Source organism: Mirounga angustirostris, unplaced genomic scaffold (genome assembly GCF_029215605.1).
Source record: "Mirounga angustirostris isolate CCGP_5_RB_7025 unplaced genomic scaffold, mMirAng1.0.hap1 SCAF_6, whole genome shotgun sequence".
NCBI classification, from domain to species: domain Eukaryota; kingdom Metazoa; phylum Chordata; class Mammalia; order Carnivora; family Phocidae; genus Mirounga; species Mirounga angustirostris.
In genome coordinates this window covers 51,458,368-51,479,570 of record NW_026991714.1, presented here as the reverse complement: position 1 = coordinate 51,479,570, position 21,203 = coordinate 51,458,368, and the positions used below count along the sequence as shown (strand labels likewise).

Sequence of the window (21,203 nt, the reverse complement as noted above, 5' to 3'; positions counted from 1 at the left end):
CAGTCAAAGAGAGGATGGGTATTATTATCCCAATTTACACATGGGGAAAATGAGACACAGTAAACAAAATCGCTTTCCTGAGGACACACAGTTTGGCAACAGGGGAAGCGACATTAGAAGTCAGTTCCCCTGCATCTTGCTCTCAGCAGGCTCTGGTGTTTCAGCCCCGGCATTCTCCATTTGGGCAGGGGAAGAGCACCCACTGGCTTGAGAGGCCAGCAGGGCTTCTGTCTGGAGGTAATGGGCCAGAGAACTGTGAGACGTGCTTCTGGTGTGTGTGCTCTGCTCTTCTCTCACCTTCTCTGAGCCCTGATGAAAGACCTACAAGATTATCAGCCCCATGTAAACATCTCAGAATTCCAACTCGGTTGCCAAAGAGGGCATCGTGAATGTCCAAAAGATGTCCCTGCTCAGCCACACCTACAACTCAGTCAGTCCAGCTGCTAAGAGTACCACAACCCAGCAGATATTTGCATTGCAGATGTAAACATGCCTTCTGGGGAAACTTGCTCTTCTGGGAAAAAAAAAAAAAAAAAAAGGACCTTAGTTTAGGAAGAGCATCTTGTGGGCTATTTTGTCGCACCTGTTCTTGCACATTCTTGACCTAGAAGGGGCACTGTGTGTCCCTCCTGAGCCTTTGGCCTCTGCCACTGAGTGGCTGAGGGGAACATCATTGTGGGGTGGCATGACATAGAAAAGCTGAGTGGTGTCCCAGGGGGCCCAGCATCTATCGTTCCAGCACCCACTTGGTTCATAGTGAATTAGACAATGGTGAGGTTGCGGAAGGGGAGAGAATATAGAATGGAAATAGAAAAAGAAAGAACTTCGTGAGGAGAATAGAAAATGCTGTCCTCAACTCCTCATGGTAGGTCTGCACAGCCAATGTGTCCTTTCTGAATTACTCATTACCTTCTAAAAGAGTAGGCCCAGCTTCCATGTTTGCATTTATAATATGATTATGCCTCTCTGGCTAGAGCTGATTAATATTAATATTAATGTTCTTCAAGGATTTGGAATTGGAACCAGAGGCTCGGGTTCTCTGGTTAGATGGTTTGGGACCATGTAGAGCCAGGGCTGGTATGAGACCATTCTCTACCATATTCACACATAAATAGAAAACATCTGATCTGAAGAGAGAGAAAACAGGTGGGAGGGGAGTGAAGAAGGGAGAGGGTGATTTATCATAAATACATATTGGTCTTGGTCCCTTCCTGACACAAACCTCCTAAAACTTTGGAGTTTCCTAAGTGATGAGAGTACTAATGTCTTTTGTGACGTTAATGAGGTGAGGAGAGGGGCTGGTTGCCAGGGGTGTGAGCCATGTGATTAGAGGGCTGGAGCTTTCAGTCCCGCTTCTGACCTCTGGTCAAGATCAATCCTGCCTGTAATGAAGCCTCTGTAAAAACCCAGAAGGACTGGGTTCAGAGAGCTTCCAGGTTTGGGAACCAGAACGCTTCCACGTGCCACCATGATGGGCCCCCAAACTCCATAGAGACAGCAGCTCCTTTGTTCAGGGCTTTGCCCAATGTGTGTCTTCATCTGGTTGTTGATTAGTATCCTTTAATATCCTTTGTAGTAAATCAGTAATCTTGTGAGCAAATGGATTTCCTGAGTTCTGGGAACATCTCTAACAAATTAATCAAACCTGAAGAGGGGGTGGTGGGAACCTCTGATTTATAGCCATTTGGACAGAAACACAGGTAATGACCTGGATATGCAATTGGCATCTGAAGTGGAGGGCAGTCTTGTGGGACTGAGCCCTCAACCTGTGGAATATGTTCCTGTCTCTGGGTAGATAGTGTCAGAATTGAGTGGAATTGTAGGATACCCAGCTGGTGTCCAGAGAATTGCTTTGGGGGGCACCTCCCTCTTCAACACACACACACACACACACACACACACATATACTGGAATTGGGTGCAGAATTTTAGGAACACATATACATAGAGAAGGAGAAATGAGTGACTCTGTGGAGCTTCTAGAAAGACAGAGAGAGTAACTTGAACCTGGCTTTCCATTCTTCAGTTTTTTGTGACATCAGGATACATTCTGGTCCTAGGGTTTCAGGAGACACTCTATGTCCTTCCAGTAAATTCTCTTTTTTGCTTTAGCTAGTTAAAGAAATTTTTTCTTCCTTGTTACTAGAGAGTCTTGACTAAGACTTGTTTTTTAAACCAATCCACTCTGGACCACCTCCTACTGTCTCCAAAATGGAGCATCTTCTGCAGGATGAACTCAGTCTGACTTTGAGCTTCTCAGTCTTTCAGAGTTGGGCCTTTTCCTGGGCACCCCACCCTCTTTCTGGGTCTAGTCCAGTTTTGTTCTTTATTAAGCAGCTTAGGATTTTTGGCTTAGTACCAGCCAAAACGAAAATCACCAGGCCATTTTGGTGCCACCTGGTTTGGAGTTAAAATGAAGTTCTGTTTTTCATATTTGGGGTAATAGTATGATTTAACGGAACACATCCAGATGTTTTCAGCATGCTGAATTTAATGGCTTTCAGTAACTTGGGCCTTTTAAATTTAATTTAATTTAATAACAAAATGGGGGAAGTGGTCTTCTAGCTGCTATATAAGCATAAAGTCTGAAACACAGACACTCAGTACATGGGTGTGGAGTCAATGAAATGAATGAATATCCACTGTATCCATGAGAAAGAAGGGGAAGCATTTCAAAGAGTTCAAGCTTCTTGAGAAAAAAAAAGATGTCACAGAAACTCAAATGACATTGGAAGGCTTTTGTCCTTTAACTCTTTAAATCCCCAAGACCCTAATCATAATGGATTGTCCATATTAGAATATAATCATGCAGCATAGAGGGCCCTAGTTGCAGGAGGTCTAGTAATTTGCATTCCCTAAAGGCCTGCCTGGAAGAAGCCAGTCTGAGTGCCTTTGAGGACTCACAGCTTTGCAGGAGGGGGTTGGTGTCTGTCAGACCTCAGCAGAAGGAAATAATTAACCAATAATTTCCTGAAAACAGCAGACAGGGTTGGGAGACAACCTTCTTTTCTGTAGCCACCCTTGGATTCTGCCCTTCTGTTGGCCACTCAGTAGTGGTGTCCCCATTCTAGTCAAGTTGGTATCAGCTTGTTTTCAATTTAGGTCCTAATTTCTAAACAAACACAAGTTCTACTCAGAAAGGCAAATGGAATAAATATTTTTCTTTCCATTTCTTCATGACTCTGTACGCAATGCCAAAGTATTAACTAGGACATTTTTCTTAATTGAAAAAAGAATCTGCCTAGCTTTACCACAAATTTTTAAATCTGGAATTTGAATCTTAAGGAACTTCTAAACCAAAAAATATCGCAAATTTCGTAAAAATGTGCTTTGAGTAGAGGACTGAGGCAGGGTTAGACTATTTTCCCCAAATTTGGAGGAAAAACTTTCTACAGCTGCAGTGCTCTTCTCTGCCCTCTTCTGAACCATCTTCTTTGTCTAGGCTTTTGTTTTCCAGTCATGTTTTCTTAATATCAGTTCACAGGAATGATTTGGAGTCACTGAAACGTTTCATCCCAGAGGAGGAGCATCTACACATGTCATGAAATGTCAGGTTCCAGCATAACCTTGGGGAACGGAGTTCTGGAAAAACTCTAGTCACTGGCATCTGAAGAAATTCCTACAGAGAACTTTTAGGTTTTATGGCTATGGAGTTTCTTCTAAAACATATTTGCATTAGAACAGTAGTTTTAAAGTCTTTTTAGGACTCTTTTCCTTTAAAGAACAAAATCTTAAATGACCGTACAAAATATAAAACAGGTGGAGCTGCCTTGGTTGGAGGCTGTGTTGGGCATGGGTGTGGATGTAATCAGAGGCCTGAATCTCCCCTTCATCCTTGCCTTGAGCCACTGCCATGGAGCCCTAGTGTTCTAATGGAACATAATCTAATGCCACAATAGTTTCAAACCAATGTTTTCTAGGCTGAGCATAAGCCTCAGCACCTGATGTTATTTAGTTTGGATCCAATTAGCAAAGTATGAATCACTAATCCATAAACATGGTCTCGTTACATGGTGTTGTCGTTCTTTTTTCTGGCCAACTTGGCCTTTGTCCTAAACCCATAACTGGCTTTCTTAGGTGTCAATGTCAGTTTATGAAAAATAAAGCTGTACCAATATTCACCTATCTCAGTTTCTGTTAACTAAAAGGGAAAAGTGCTTAACTTTGGAGTCTCAGCTCCCCCATCAATAAAATGAGACAAAAAATGATACCAGATGCTATTTGTAACTTTTGAAATTGGGAGGGCACACACATATGCATCATAATTGCTAAATTACAGCATTGAAGTTGGCCATCCTTTGTTAGCTAAGAAAACAATAAGGCAAAAGATGATGCAGTTACTGAATTGAATCTAGAAACAACGATCTTGCATAAGATTAACTGTGGGGATGAACTAATAACCAATTTAAGTCATCACCTTGAACGGTGACTCAACTCACACATACTGGTTTTAAATAATTTGTTTCCACCTGCTCTCACTTCTTTTTTTTAATTTTTTAAAAAAGATTTTATTTATTTGACAGAAAGAGACAGTGAGAGAGGGAACACAAGCAGGGGGAGTGGGAGAGAGAGAAGCAGGCTTCCCGCTGAGCAGGGAGCCCAATGTGGGGCTCGATCCCAGGACCCTGGGATCATGACCTGAGCTGAAGGCAGACGCTTAATGACTGAGCCACGCAGGCACCCCCACCTGCTCTCACTTCTAAGTGTGTTCTGTAAGTATATGTATATACACTGGGTATTGAGCACTCTCTCATCAACATAGTGCTAATCACTTTGTGTGCTTTTTCTAATTTAATCCTCATGTCAACTCAAAGAAGGAGGTATTTTCGTTCACCACTGGAAAATGATGGCAAGTTTGGGAAGGGTTGGATGACTTTTGCTAAATCTCACAATAGATAAGAGTTAGTTCTTGCTCAAGAACTTGGTTCCTGAGCTCAAGATACTAGGGGCTGACAAATGAAGCCTCTTAATGAATAAGCTCAGAAGAAATATGCTGGAAATCTTAACAAAGAATTTTCCCTGTATAATACTCTCCCAGATTTCTGTGCTTGCAAGGATTAGCAATAGGGGAGATGTTCAGCTAAGCATCTGGTAGAGTAGCTCCATCTCCAGGTATCCAAATCATTTTCAGCTCTGGGAGAAAACCCAGCACCCTTTGTCTCTCTACTTCTTGGGAAATTTGTTGTCCTTTTTCCAGTGTGACCTAATGCTTAGATGTAGGAAGAAGGGGTGGAAGCACTCACCAGTAGAGACGCTGGCCGAGGTAGGGGGGCTCCGGGCTTGCTCTTTCAGAGCCACCACATTGACAATGTATTCCTCCCCAGGCTTTAGTCCTGTCTGATTGAAGGATGTAACATCACTGGGGAGCTGAGCAATCACCCCTCCTTCATTATTCTGGAAGGTGGGAAGAAAGAAGAAGCAGAAAAGGCAAAAGAGAAAAATCACCGGGAGAGAAAAGTGTGGAACATCAATTGTGAATTGTTAATAAAAAATGGCGCCCACATCTATTCCCGTGATGCTGACAGCTGAATGTCTGGAGCCAGGAAAAACTCCCAGCAGACTCAGTAAGAATCTTACTGCTCTATGAGGATTTGGCAAATGGAGAATCAACTTTCAAGAACATTTCTTTGGCCTTCCTTGAGTCTTTTGAGTTTGCCAATAAAAATTGGTCATGAGGTAATGTGGATTGACTCTTGTCAAAGATTCCGTATTTGATGGTTACGGTTAACATCCATCAGATTTGGGGGCATTTATTATGATGAGCATGCCCTTGGCTATTTAGAAGAGTGAACTTGTGTCTGCGTATGCCTGTGAATATCTATCTTTATGTATATATACAACATTTTTCAAACTAAGACATTCACAGTTTGTGAATGAGCTGGAACTATTATTTTGCTCTATCTGGAGTTTTCCACACTGTTACACTGGGTGCAAATCTGTCAGTGTCTTTTTTTTTCTTCATCCAGATGAGTTAGGAGTCAGTGACACAACCAGCTAGGAAGTACAAAGAAGAGAAAAAAGAAGCATGGAACAAAGAATAACACAAAGGAGAAAGGAAAGAGACAAATTGGTGGAAGAGGAAATGAGAAGGATTAACTTGATGATGTTGGGTCCAGGATCATCTACCTACCTACCTCTCCATCTGTCTGTTATTATACATTTTCTCTGTGTGTCCCTGGAAATGGAAGGGATGAGAAGACTCTTTTTGTGTGACTGCCCTTCTTCCCTATTCTTTGGACTCTGTTTATGTCACCCAGAGTGCCCTATATGTAATTTATAACCATACCCATAAATCACTGTAACACATGCCCCTCTGCACCCCCCTCCCCACCCCACCCCCAACCAGTGCCTACAACCTACAGATCACACAGTGGTCGTGTGTTTGACCTTGGCATGCCCTGGCCAAGGCCTTATTTAGAATTTTACATATTAGATGTAAAATAGGCCAACCTAGCATAGTTTTTTTTCCTGCCTCAGCATCAGGGTGATAGGATTCTCTCTGCCCTGTTATACACCCAGTTGCCTACCATACTTTAGTGGCCATTTCAGTGCAGATAAGACATATAAGAAGGTATTTGTACAGAATGCCTGTTCAGATGTATTTAGCTTGCCATGACATGACTCTATCCACATAGAGAGGGGAGTCTTACTATAGTGGACAGAACCCTGGAGCCCTGGGTTCTTGTGTTAAGCCTGCCACCAACCAGCTATCTGATGTTGTTTACGTTTGCTGAGTCTTAGTCTCTTTAAACTAAACAAACTCAATGGAAAATGAAGGGTCATACTCTGTGAACTTGAAGGTCTTTGGTAGCTCCAACAGTCCATGCCTAGAAGAATTTTGAAGTAAAATAATGGTGAGATCACTGTCTTGTTATCCAACTATGTGTCATCTGTCATTAAGTCTGATGAATGACTGGAAAAATGCTATTTGATATTGAAAGATGAAGATGAGGTAAGGCCTATGATTAAACATTACACTCCCATGAGTGGTAGAGTTAGGGAGAATATCAGTAGGGCCAACAAGTTCTGGAAAAGCAGAACTAGGCAGGCGCCTCTGGCGACTTGGAAAAATTAGTTCTAGATTAACACAATAAAATGCTACTTTAAAGAATAGAAAGGAATTGGGATACTTTTAACTCAAAAACTAGTAACATAATTTGTTTAAGGACAAATTTTCTCAATTAATAGGTTACAAAAGGTATTTTTGTGTTATGCCTCAGACCTTTAGAACCTGGCCATGCAAGCTGACTTTTGGTATCTTCTGCACAGAATGAAGCCATGTGACTGATTCAGTCTGGCTTTCTTTATGTCCTAAAGAAAAGCCCCAACATTTTGAAGATTTGGTTTTTAGACTTGCTAAAATCATAGCTTGCCAAACCCTAGAGCTTTCTGAGCAGAGAGCTGGGCCTGGTGGCTGCTTCCCACATCCTGTCTTCCAAAGCCAGGGTGTGGGGCTCAGGGCCACTCTTGCTAGTCAGTCCAACATGCCTTTGTGGAAGAGATGTTCTATAGCCCAGACACCACCAAAGATCCCTTTGCATCCTTAGCCACATGAAGAGAGACTTTGGGTAGCACCGTCCTTGCAGCCCCTTATTCCAAGTTGAGGGTATAAATACTCCAAATGAGGCTGTTTGGTAGTGTCACAGGTGGACATTACCTTTGGAATGAAGCTGATCTCCCACCCATCGAAGGAGAATGAGAAGGGCTCCCACTGCACTTCCACGGTGGTCTCTGTGATGGTCTTGAAGTGTAGCCCTTGAGGAGTGGAGAGATCTGGAACACAGCAATGTGGGTGACCATGTCATGGCTATCCCTGGCAGGGACAGAGAGCATCACCTGGAGCTTTGCCTGGGTGCCATCCCTCCACAGTTTGGGTGCGGTGGGCAATCCCAATCTTATTGCAAACATGAGGAACCCAGGTGAAGGATTGGCCCACTCTGTCGTGGCCCTGGTGCTGCTCCATGTTGGTGATACCCAAGTGAACCTAACAAACATAATCTAATATATAACTTTTTTAATGCTTTCTATTCCACCATAGGTTAATATTTAAAAAAAAAAAAAGAAATGACCTTTCCTTTCCTTACTAATGTGGCAAATCTTGGTATTTAATACGATGCCTTTCTCAGAGAATTGAACACTATCTTTGGAGGCTCTAAGGATTCCTGAAAGGCAATAAAACATTCCCATTTCACACCCAGGAAGAGGGAGGCACAGAGAGAGTTGGCTAAGGACACAAGCCAATTTCAGAATAAAGACTAGAATGCCTTTCTTGATCATCTGATGTGCAGTCAGAGTATTTAGTTCAGCTCAAATCACCATGTCTAGGATGGTCTAAGATTTCCATTTCGTGTACACAAGGCAACCAAAGACACACACAAAGGACAATGGCAGATCCTGGAATGTTTGCTCTCACTCTACTGTCTCCCTCTTTCCTCCAGTTCTTCGTTATTTGTCTCTTCTCTCCCTCACTTACCTTTGCCTCACTTATCTTGTTTCTCATTCCTTTCTTAATCTCCCCCTTTTCTAACCCCATCCGCCCCCCACACGCAAACACACACACAGGCGCACAGACGGAGGCATGCACAGGTTCAGTGAGGTGGAGGTATGCTTGTCCTAATGGAGTTCCAATTACCAGCCCTGAGATACGACAGCATGACTTTTCTCAGTTCTCCAGGGAGCCCGCTCCCATTTTAGCTTTGCCTCTTGTGGGATATTCCATTGGAAAACTGACAGATTCTCATCCTTCCTGTTTGGAAGCTTCTTCATGCTTCTTGGTTGAAAGGCAGGTCTGATTCTGAAACCACTTGAAGGCATGTCAGGTGAGTTTACATGATTTCGTCCTTGTCACCTGGGAGCTTGCCTAAGGGGATGCCCTGAATTGGCATAATGCATGCCGTGGGGGGATGGAAACTTCATAACTGCTCATGCACGTGCATGAGAGAGGAGACGCCTGGGAGTCGGGCCAGGCACTTGCTGTGGTGACTCATCCCGGAGCAAGGTGGGAAAAGAGGTAGATGGTGACCTGCCTCTCTGCACAATCATCGAAGATATTTAAAACTGGTTCTCAGGCACCAGAGGAATTTAGAAAAAAAAGGTCAAATATAAACAGAGATAATTATAGGCATATTTACAAAGTCAGCATTCATTGGGGGAATCCAGTATTATAACAGGAGCTCTGTCACCTGGAAAGCAAGGGGACGGGATGATTTCTTAAATCCTTTCCTTTCTGCCGGTCCCTATCCTTCCGAGTGCAGTTGAGTCCAAGAAGCCTTCAAGGCCAGCTCTTCTTACTTTGACCTCTCCCTTCTCTGAACTTTCATGGCATGTGTTATCCAAATACTATCTTGTCCCTTGAGACCTACATAAAATGGACTGAAATCTCTTATCCCTTATTTGGTGAGAAGTCCCATTTCCTGACCCAGGGGCTTCTGTTTCACGGTTACTTCTTGATCCAGTTTCCTGCTACTGCTAAAATCTATGTGTGATATAATAAAAAAGTATTTGGTTTTTGTCCCTGGGTTCCTGGCACACAACTCCTAAAACTTTTGGAATCTCTGGAGCGATACGAATATCTATTGTATGATTGTGAGATAACTAGATAGCCTGTTTCCAGAAAAACCACAGCATGATTTAAAAGATCAGAACTTTCAGCCCCATCTTCTAACTTCCAGGGAGAGGAGACGGGTTGGAGACTGAGTTATTTACCAACAGCCAGTAACCTATTCAATCGTGCCTACATAGTGAAGCCTCCATAAAATTCTCCAAGCAACAGGGGTTTGGAGAGTTTCCAGGTTGGTGAAGAGAGGTGCTGGGAGGTGTGATGTATCCGGAGAGGACATGGAAGCTCCACACCCCGTCCCTCCATCTCTTGCCATAAGCATCTCTTCCATTTGGCTGTTCCCAAGTTGTATCCTTGGAAATAAGACAGTACTAGTAAGTAAAGCACTTTCCTGAGTTCTGTGAATTGTTCTAAGGAATTATCAAACCTAAGGAAGGGTTGTGGGAACCCTTTGAATTTACAGCTGATCAGTCAGATGTACCCGTGACAGTTTTGGACCTGTGACTGGCGCCCGAGGTGGGGACAGTCCTGTGAGACTCAGGCCCTAAGCTGTGGGACTGGACACTCACTTCAGGTAGATAGTATTAGAGTTGAATTGTAAGTTGCCTTCCCAGCATCTGAGAGGTAGAGGAGCAGTATTGGAAAGGACAATTTAAGAAACCAGAGGTGTATAAAGAAAAAAAAAATAAGTGCCTTTCTATCTGCTTCTTATTCTACTCCTCGATGTAGCCAATGTTAATACTTGGTATGCAATCTTTTAAAATTTTTCTATGCTTAAATAGAATACATGTAAAATACAGATAGGCACCTATAGGAATTTTCCTCTGTTCTAAATAAAAAAGAAAAACTATTTCTTATGGAGAGCAGTTTAGCTGGCCTCTGTCTCTGTCTTAAGCTCTCTTACTGAATCTTTCAAAACTATCCTCTAGAGCCTCAACTTTTATAATCAAAATAGACTATATTTTGCTAAACAAAAGACCATGAAGAAATTATGCCACCTCTCTATGAAGAGAAGTGGGTGTCGTCAGTGTGGTTTTAAATAAGATTTTTTTTCCCACTCTGCTATACACTTACCATCTGTAACATACCATTTAGCACTTGCTTATTATACGTCCTATTTCATATCTTCTGGTTTTGAATCCCTAACTAGATTCAAAGTCTGTATAAGTCTCATACTTTCTTTGACTTCTAATCAGACTCGAGCTTATAACAAGTCAGAACTCAATAATTGCTTTTTTGTCCTTTTGGTTCTATAATTGATGGGAGCTGCCTGGATTTGGAAATTCTCTTAATCAGAAGTGCCTTTTTAATGATTTACCCTTTTGGGTAAATCGGGTCACGTCGGAAACCCTTCCCCTCAAGAGCAGTGATTATTGCAGGCATCCCTGAAGAATTAAGAAAAGACACTACTATCATGAATGCCCATGATCTCATGTAGGAAAAAAGAAAAATGAAGTAGGATGGGGAAATGTTACGTACGGGTGGCCACCTTGGCAGTGATGGGAAGGCTGAGGATGTTGCTAATGACAGCGTAGACGCTGATGTTGTAGGTGAGACCTGGCTCCAGCTCCGTGATGGTGACACCACTCCAATCTCCAGGTACCCGCTGCTGGAGCTGGAGGCCCCCCAGGGCCGTCGGCTGGTAAGAGATCACATATTCCGTCACTGCCATCGGCCCGTCCCATTCCAGCTCAATGGACCTGTCGCTGATACCAGCCACTCGCAAGTCCTCTGGAGGGGCAACTACCGGGAGGCAATACACAGATAGCATGAGCTCAGGGGACTGCCTTCCCCATCCTGGACTCAACTTTCTTCCTCACATCTCACCCCACACACCCTGTCCGTATGTCCTGCTCCGCTCACTGGCTTAGAGTGATCTGTAACTCCTTCTGTGGACAGGTTCTTGTCTTTTCTGTGCTTAGTACTTCTCTCTCCATAGGGCCATGAGCTAGCGGTGTGCCGGACCAGCTCTTGCTAGCTTGTGAAAGTTGAACGTCAAATTTTCAGGAATTTTTCAAGACTGTTGTTAAATACAGCCATCATTAAAGATTAAATTGTATAACGTACAGTTAAGTAAATTGTATTAAAGACAAAGGGAATAAATACTCAAAACTCATCACTTTCAAATTATTTCACGACATTTTACCATTATCCATGCCCTCGAGGTAATTCACGTGTGTCGAACCTCTCTGGTGGAAATACTATAGAACTGGATTCTACTGCACAGCTCTTCCAGACCCCTGTTGAGTAGTCTGAAATTGGCCATGGAAGGAGTAGTTCCACCATGGAAACTGGCAAATGCTATAAAGTAAGGTTTTTAATTTTTTCCCTCAGAGAGCCAGTTGTTACATATTTAATAGCTCACCAGTGGCCAACATTTTTGGTAGTTAAATAAGCCTATGCCATCAAATTACCTTAGGAACCCATATTTGATTTGGCAAGTGGGAATAAAAGCTTATTCCTGGTTATCTTGCAAAATATGAGAAGCCAAAACAGTAAGTCCTGGATGCCATGGCCCGATGAAGATATTCAATAACCCTTTATTGTATTATTCTCCTCTTAAAAAGAGACTTTTTAGGTTTTGAAAGAAATGTAACTTGTGTTAGACTAGTTTTTATTAGCCTTGATCTTGGGGATGATGACAAGCATTCTTGAGGGCTTATTTTTCTCTCTTGTTCCACGTCTCAAATGTTACTCAAAGTATCACCCAAGAATAAGCCTCAGTGAAGTAGCCTTTCATGTATGGTTCCCTTAGGAAGTGAAGATTCACCAGGAGTGTGGGTATTAAATAATTGAAATTTTAAGACCCATTGGGAGGCTAACTCCAGTGTGCTTGTCATTGCACCTGCCCAGAGATTAAATCAAAAATTGGGACAATATTGAAATAGTCGTAACTAACTTATAAATTTACATGTGGTGAAGATGTTAGTTTAAGAGTCATCACTGGCTTTGAATGTCTCCTCTGAATGTCCTCACTCTTTCACCTTCACAAGAGCATAGGACTGAGCCAGCTGCTGTTCACAGACTGTGTGAGTGGAGGAGAGCCCCTGTCCTCTCTGTTCTGCTCACACTTGTGCCTTCAAATCCTCGGCAGAGTCAGAAATGACAAGCCCTCTAACTCAGACTCATGGGATGGAAATTAGGACCATATATTTGCAGTGCTGGGCATTTGCTTTGACTGCTTTTGCCCCAAACCATTCATTGTATAAAACAGTCTAGAAAGGAGAGCTCGCTGTGATTAGAGATGGCAAATGCTGACTGAAACAAACAAAAATTAAACATTTATTTTTTAAAAAAAATTTAATTTATAAAACTAAATATATGTAAATGAGATTTAAATAATTAAACTTCAAACTATCATTTATAAGCATATATCATTTCTAATTCTGACATTATTAAAACTCTGAACTGCACTAAGATCTTTGGGATAGCCTGGCCCCTGGACTGAGGGAAGGTGAGTTTATATATAGAATCTGTCAGTACTTTGCATGATTCTACTGAGCATTTACTGTACACCAGGCACAATGCCAACCACTCTTATGTGGACTGTCTCGTTTTGTCCTCTCACCAATACTATGAGATAGGTATTATTATTACCCCTATTTTATAGATGAGAAAACTGGCTCCCATAGTCAGCAAACACAGAAGCAAGGATTTCAACCAGGCAGGATGGCTCTAGAACCTCTAAGCCAGTGAACAATACCACTTCACATTTGCACAGCATTTCACAGTCTATAAAACATGTTCAGACACACCATCTAAATGAAATGTATAAAGTCCTTTAATGGCCGCCCTATGAGGTAGATTGGGGTAGATATAAATATCCCAACTTTACAAATGGAGAAACTGAGATCCAGGTTAAGGGACTTGCTAAAAGTCAGGGAGTCGGATTAGAATTGGTTCTCAAACCCAGATCTTCTACACTTAGTGTTCGTTCCCCTACAATTTGTAGGACAGGTTATGAATTGTGCCCGATGCCTTTTTTCATTTATACACAGCCATCTAAAGTAAACTACAGTGAAGGAGAGTTCAGACCATTCTTTAAGATATGAATTCCAGACTGGTGCTTATCCTAGAGGTAAGAAACTTATTTTAAAAAGGATTCTCTACTGCCTGCCTCTTGTGATTCAACCAAAATGATTCCAAGTTTCCTAAGTGGGCCTTCTCCTGTCATAGTCAAAGAAATGGCCATTCCAAATTTCAAGTCATCAACAACTCCTACGGCACTTGGGACAAGTCAGTGTATTTCTTTTTGGTTCCTTCTTCCAGAAAATAAAGCTAATAAAGATCCAAGCAGAGAACTTTGGGATTTTAAAGTAAGAAGGGAGTGTAGAAGGATTTTTTATCTTGACGGCTTAACTTGGCAAATTTTTTATCTTGAGACCTGAGCTTGGTGGTAAACACCGCCTTCACTTGTGATGATAAAGCAGCAATGGTGTTGTTTGTGGAGGGAGTACTCTTGGGGGCCGTGGCTCAACGGAAGAAGCCACGACCACCGGCACTTGCCTTATAACAGCAGCTGTGTACATTGGGTGTCAGTAATTCTCATACGATGAAATGATACTGAACTATTAAAAGAGACTGTAGAAGAGCCATATGCCTTGATTCAATGAATTGAGGATGGAAGCAAAGTATTCATAGTCTTACTTTCTTTGGGGTTCCAACTTTGAACTTTGGGGAAGAGCAAGCAGTTAAAAAGGAATACAATATGACTTGAAAGATTAAAGTTGCTTTATCTGCGAAGATTCCACGCTGTTTACTTTTTAGATCCTGCCTCAGTTGTGCACATATGTGCTGAGAGCAGTTGGAACCAGTTCCACAAAGTGTCTTGCTCCAAGGAGCGAGTAATTTCAGGTGCCAAAGGTTGGGCTGGCTGCAGTGCGGGCAGAGGCAGAGGCTGACGTTGATGGATCTCCACAGGTCTGACTGAAGTCCAGGGAACAGCAATCTGGATTGTTTCAAGTCCTGCTCTGGTGGTTCTTTAATCCTGCTGACTCATAGGGAGTTTTGGCCAGTTCAATGGACAGATCCTGTGCTAACCTCCTTCACTGGGGACAGATGTGGACAAATAGTTTGACGTGGTTCTCTCCTCCACCTCTAATGCCTTTAAAAAAAAATCATTTGACAGGGCTCGGCTTTCCTATCAAAAGACTATTTCTTTGTGTATGTGGCTTTTACAATTTTTATTTTTCAATTCCGCTCTACTTAGCATCCCAGAGAGGATTAAAGAGTGCTAGAAGTTGGTAGGAGACCAAGGTTCTCATTCTTGCTCCACCATTAATTAGCGGTTTGGCTCTGGAAAAATCTTTCTGTCTCTCTGGACTGCTGCTTTTTAAATTTGTAAAATGAGAAGCTCAGTGTAGCTTCTTTCTATGGCCTGTTTTGAGTGTTCATATTCATGACTTTTTCGTTCTATTATCTTTACATGGCCAGAGAACAGAGGCAGGAAGGTTGGGATTTTGTCCCGTGGCACACTATGAGCAAAGATCAAGGCTTGGAGTCAAATGCAGTGGCCCTGTCGATGCTATTCGGTTGTATCCAAGCTCTGGTGGTCTCGGGGGCTCAGAATGAAGCCCTCACGATGGGCAGCTATATGCCGTGGCCTTGCCAAGGAGAAAAGAAGGACTCGTGCAGAGGTATATTTTGTGGTTCTCCATGATTTCACCTTCCTTATTCTTCTCTCTCCTGTCCTCACTCCTGCTGACAAGGGAAGCAGTGACACCGTGGTGTGTGCATCTGGCCAGAAATGTCAAACAGTGGGTAAATAGTCCCCTCTCCCACAGCCTTCTCTCAAAGAGCAAGCAAAGTAGCACTTTAGATAATGACCTAGATACTTCTCTGGAGGAGACCTGTGGTGTTCGGTTTAAAAGGCAGGCATTGAGAGCAGCACCTCCTGCAATGAGTGGTGGCTCTGGGGTTGCTATAGAAACAGGTGGAGGTTATGCAACTGTCCTTCCTCACATGCTTCTGGAACCTGTAGAGTAATTCATCTGGGCCTCCCGAAATCTTCTTCAAACAGCACAGAGGTAATGTGTTGGAGGTAACATGGGTTCACAGTTTGGACTCCACCCAGTTGTGGTTATGCCAGCAGCGGCTGAGTCTTCCCTGAGTGACCAGGTGGGTTTATCTCCAGTTCAGTCTGGATCCAGAATCAGATTAAGATTTTGCTTGCAAATGGACCCATTCTTGTAGAAAAGCAGGGTCAGGAATATGGCAGGTTTATATATACAAACAAAGGTCTCTATTCTATTAAGAAGCAGGTAGACTACAGAATAGCCATCCAGAACAATGGCTCAAGCTGACCCTTAGCATCCTCTGCCCCTCATGAAGCCTCGTCCTGTGCCTGGAACCCAGGGCCATGCCTCAACCTCCCCTTGCCAGCAACTCCCTTGTGACTTTGGATTCAAACAAGTCTTCATGTAGTGACGAGGCTTAACTTCTGCTTGAATTTTCCTTTGGAACAATTGGTATAACAACTATATGTGTTTTTAGAAAGACATTTCAGTTCAGTAAACAAAATTGGGATGCTAAATGAAATAACAATATGGAAAAAAATGAAGGAACGTGAAAAGATTTTTTTTCCTAAGCAGTGCGTTACTGTTTTTTTTTTTTTTTTTTTTTTTCATTATTGCCATTGATCTTTTAAAAGAATTTAAGTTGAAGTCATGGGTGCAGGGACCTTGTCGGATTGGTCTGCTTATCTAGGGGGGGATCACTGGCGATGCTAAAGAACAGAAAGCTAATGAAGCTGACTTCCCAGGAGACAACCCATCAGAAGGTCTAAAGATATTTGATTGTTGTAGTTTTTTATTTTAAATCCTCCCAGTGGGCACTCTGAACCCACTGTTACAGACTCAATCATAAACGGAAAGGATCAAGATCAATCACATAACCTGATACACAAACAAAACTTATCAGCAAGAGTCACTGCTTCAGTCAGAAAAAGATGAACAATAACAGTGAAATGATGAAAATCATCTAATTTTAGGTAAAAAAAAACCCAACTCCAGTGAGATATTAATATTTTCCACTCTGCTGGATTTAAATCTTCATTTCAGTATATCACCTTTGTATCCATTTCCACAGCGTTAGACTACGTATGGGGTGGGTTCCAATTTGCTCAATGTCATCCGGAGCAAAATGAGTCACAGCCTTTTAATATTCCGTACTAATTGTTAGAATGTGAGTTGCTGCTTGATGACTTTAGGACTTTATTACTGTTTGCATTTAATTCCTTGCCTATAAATGCTTTTTCTTTTCCGTGTGGACACTAGATCGTTTCATCAATCAGTAAGCCCATGCAATATGTAAGTTATGAAATAACCAGAGCGCCTAGCTAGTCTGTTTATCACAGACCAAGCACCTCTTGTGCAGTAGCATTGGAAAAGGTCATGTCCCTGGAGTACGGCAACAGGCAAGGGGGATACCTGGGGGCAGGTGGAGCTCTCAAAAGCCCCCTGAGCTAGAGAGTGGCCTTGCCTAAGGTAGTACCATGGCGTGACTCTCTGCTTTCCTCCACCGCAAGGACAGTGGAGTGCTGTCACTGTTACTAGCACTGGCCCTGCTCAGTCTCAGCTTTCAGCCTAAATTTGACCTTTTATGGTGTCTGTCCTTTCCTCCTTAAGTCCACCTCATCAATTGGGACCGACTCAAGAAATCGGCTCTCTTGGAAAGCAAATGAGCACAACCCATTTGGGAATTCGTTTCCACGAAGTACACCTTCCCTCCCATCTCTCTTTCCACCTCTGATTAGTTTGCCAAACACCTTACGCAGCCCCCCTTTCCTACCTGCCGAGCAGTCAGGGCCCTGGTAGCCGTCTTCACAGAAGCAGAGCCCCTCCTGGCAGTGTCCTCGCCCGCTGCAGGCGTTCAGACACCGCCGCTGACTGCAGTCGTCCCCCACGTAGCCCTCCTGGCAGAAGCAGGTACCATTGGCACATCGCCCCTTCCCCGAACAGTCCCCGGGGCACCTCAGCTCGCTGCAGTCCTCGCCTGTGTAGGGCTCTTCACAGACACACTCTCCATCCACGCAGAGCCCCCGGGAGCTGCAGTCTGTCGGGCACCGCAGCTCGGAGCAGTCACCCCCGCTGTACTCGCTGTCACAGACGCACTGGCCATCCACACACACGCCCCGGCTGGAGCAGCCCAGCGGACAGTAGGGCTCCGAGCAGTTCTGGCCGAACCAGCCTTCATTGCAGATGCAGCCGCAGGACTGGAGGCTGAAGTTGCCGTGGCCGCTGCAGTGAGGGATGTAGTCCAGTTGTCCTGGAATGGTCAAGGAGGAGGTCAAAGGGCAGCAGTGGCACCTCCTGTAAGTGGCACACGGGGAGGGGTGCACAGAGACTTCTCGCTCTCTGGTCAGATTTGTGTGGCTGACAGTCAAGCTCAACCTAGTTTGGTACATATCCAATTTTGTAACTATTTTCACCTAATCTGGGTTGCCTGTGTCTAGCATAGTGCTGAGGGCAAGGATGAATGAGATCTGGCCCCTTGTCCTCCAGGAGCTCACCTTCAGTGTGTCTTAGCTTGGGTTCCCTAGAAGTAGACCTTGGATGAGAACTCAGGTCAAGGGGACTTACTAGAAAGTGCTCCCAGGAGAAACTGGTCAGGGAGAGGGGGAGATTGGGGAGGGAGGAGCCCAAGCCAGGGTGCGTTAACAGGTGAGGTCCCAGGGAGGATAAACCAGGTTTAATCCTGCAGGATGCTCTGGCCACAGTGCAGGTCACACCTACCCATGGCTTAAGGGCAGTCCTGGGGTGGTATAAATGTTCCAGCTCTGCCCTTGTCTCCTCGGGCAGGCCAAGGAGGTTCCCTCAGCTCAAGGATGGTCCCTGACAAAGATGCCCAGGAGCTGGCTGTGGGGACTGATGGAGACCCAAGGGGATGTAGACTGAGTGCTGAGTCTGCTATGCAGGGCAAGATCATATGTGCTACAGACCCATCTTGCTTCCTCTCCTTCCTGCCATCTAGCTAACTTGGCTCATTTATCATAACTCAGCACCAGGGTCACTTCTAAGGCTTCCCAGAACTTCAGCCTCATTTAGTTACTCTTTGCTATAATGTTTTTGGATTCTAGGCATATCTCTGTCCTAGCCCTTACCACACCTTAACTACAGGGGTTAATTTATCTGTCTAGCATGAGTCAAATACACTAATAAAGCAAACATGAGCCCAGTACCTGCTTGGCATCCTTCTCTGCACTTGGCTCTGAGGAGATGAAGTCAAGCAAGTTATATCCTTTTTTAATTCTGCCACTTTACCTGGCCCCGTGGTCTGAAAGGACACCAGGCTGACATTGCTTTAACATAGTTCTTGCTCGTGGATGTTTCCATATCTGCCAGGGAGCCTGATGGGAGGCTGGAAGAAAGCCCACTCAGAAGCTACTGGCTTCCTGGGCAGCGAAGAGTTCATGTGCACGGACACCAATAACATCCCTGTATTCCTCCGCTCTGCTGAAAAGGCAAACTGGCCTGAAAGTTCTCACTGAAGAATGGGAAGAACTAGAAGAATGGGAGACGGAACGACTGGGCTTTCTCTTCTTCACATTGTTTATTTATAGTTTTGGTTATGAGGATGAGAAAGAGGTGAGAAAACTTGTGAAACATTTCACCATGCAGAAACTGCCCCTAATTTTGGTGTGTCTCAGGATGAACATGTCTGATACCCCTCTGGACATGCAGGTCATCCATGCCCTGTTACATGTCATCCCTGCCACCTCCCGCCTCTGCCCCGTGAAAGCCTTGAGACACCAGACCCTACAGAGGTGAAAACTGGAACCCAAGGTAGTAAGACGAATCCCTTTTCTCATTAAAGAATGAATGGCATGGGTCTAAGGTATCTTCTGGGTGAGAGGACTGAGCACAAAAGGGGACTCACACAATTTCTATTTATTAAGGGTCAGCTGATAGCTGTTGAATACATGGTGCTTACCAGAAGTCAACCTTTCATCTGAATAGCCCAAATTTTATATGTAATAATCCCTATCATTGTAGTCTATCAGCATCTTTAGGAGGGAAGGAAGGCATGGGTTATGTAGCTTGCTTAAGTACCAGCTAGTAAGTAGCAGAGCCAGGATTTGAACTCAGGGAGTCTGGCTCTGAAGATGTAATGACTTCTCCCAGAGAGGTCAAAATAGTAATCGCTAAGTGTTTCTAGTCAGGGGGTGGGAGAGGCGAGAGGTAAATCTCCTGGACCCTCAGCCTTTGGGGGCATGGAATCAGTTCTGCAAGTGTGTGTGAGTCCAGGCGAGCGTGCATGTGAGCAGGTGCTTGTGTGTGCATGCGCACCCACGCGTGTGTCTGTGGATGGAGCTGAAACCTCCATCTTGCGGGAGAAGATGGGGACAGGTCCTCTGAGACCTTAATGACTATCATTTACTCAGTTGGGAGAGAGGCTGTGGCTGAGCGAACAGAGCGCCTGCGTTCTCTAGTCCCTGAGGTTAACATGGAGAGGTATCAATTCAACAGCCTGTGAAAACTAAAGATGAATGAAGACAGACACCAAATTCCCTGCTCGCCATAGAAGTTGCTGCGCTGAACCGATGTACCATTACCTGACTGATGCCCCCCAAATCAGGTTAATGTATTTCAAACTGGCTGAGCAGTGTAGAGAATCCCTGCCCCTATTCCCCCGGGAAGGACCGCGTTTAGATCTGAGATGTAGTAGCGGAGACCTGCAGACGAGCAGACGAGCGACGAGCGCTCAGAGGAGCGCACTTTTCCTTCCATGCGAGGAGGAGGTGCAGGATTTCGCGGGAGGGGCTGCCCCCCAGCGCACTGTCCCCCCCGCCTTCCCCCCGCGTCTCGGCCGCCCCTGCGGGACCGAGAGCTCCCAGCCCCTACCTGTGGCTGCACTTTCTGGGCAGCAGTTGCTGGTGCACTGGTCCCGGAGCAGCGACACCTCCCTCTCCAGCATCTCGATCCGGCTCAGCAGCTCCTGCAGCACCCGGGCCGAGCCGGCACACGGGCAGGCCTTTTTGGGGAGGTTGATCCTGTGCGTGAAGGTGACCTGGCTCTCGTGGTCTGCGGTCTGGCCCGTGTACTCTGCCAACGCCTCGTCTTCGGCACTCACCTCCTGCTCGGCAGAAGCCTCCAGCCCGGAGGAGCAGAGGCTATCCAGGGGCACGTTAATGTTGTACACGTGGTTGAAGACCATCGGCTGCTCTTTGCCCGATGCGTTGTATTTGGCCACCCTTCCTTGCTCCTCCACCACCTGTCTCTGGACTCTTTCTGTGGTGACCTCCAGCTGACACTCGGAGGGCTTGAGCAGGGAGCCCAGAAGGATCAGGTTGACACCAATGAGCATGTTCTTCAGGACCACCGTTTCCCCGTCCACCCCCATCCTCTCAGCCAGAGCTCTGGGGTCAAGACCAGCCTGCAGCGCACAGCGTAGAGTTGTGGGAATCTGCAAGAGAAACCGAGGAACCAGATGACCCCTGAGAGCTGTGCGGAGCACCATGGCTGGGCATAATCCTACAAAGCTAAAGGATAGGCAGTTAAGATTTTCCACAGGGAGGCTGGGAAGGGACAGTAGCTACCAGGGTCACAGAAGCCCAGAGCTTTGCCCCCAAGAGGGATGGATTCCTGAAAATGGACACCACTTCTGCAGAAGGACATTTTGATTTCCCAAAAGGCTTACCTAGAATG

The 21,203-nt window shown here is 44.6% G+C and overlaps 1 protein-coding gene across 1 annotated transcript in view; it reads right to left on the bottom strand.

Moving 5' to 3' along the window:
• TNR (tenascin R) overlaps nt 1-20,898 on the bottom strand; it is an 81,288-nt gene extending 60,390 nt beyond the window's left edge. The window contains exons 1-5 of the mRNA XM_045877403.2: nt 20,400-20,898; nt 17,347-17,823; nt 11,038-11,301; nt 7,657-7,772; nt 5,243-5,393 (exon numbers count right to left, since the gene is read on the bottom strand). Of these exons, the coding sequence (XP_045733359.2) occupies nt 5,243-5,393; nt 7,657-7,772; nt 11,038-11,301; nt 17,347-17,823; nt 20,400-20,898 (1,507 nt within the window). The remainder of the gene's footprint in view (nt 1-5,242; nt 5,394-7,656; nt 7,773-11,037; nt 11,302-17,346; nt 17,824-20,399) is intronic.
• Nucleotides 20,899-21,203: the final 305 nt, after the last annotated feature.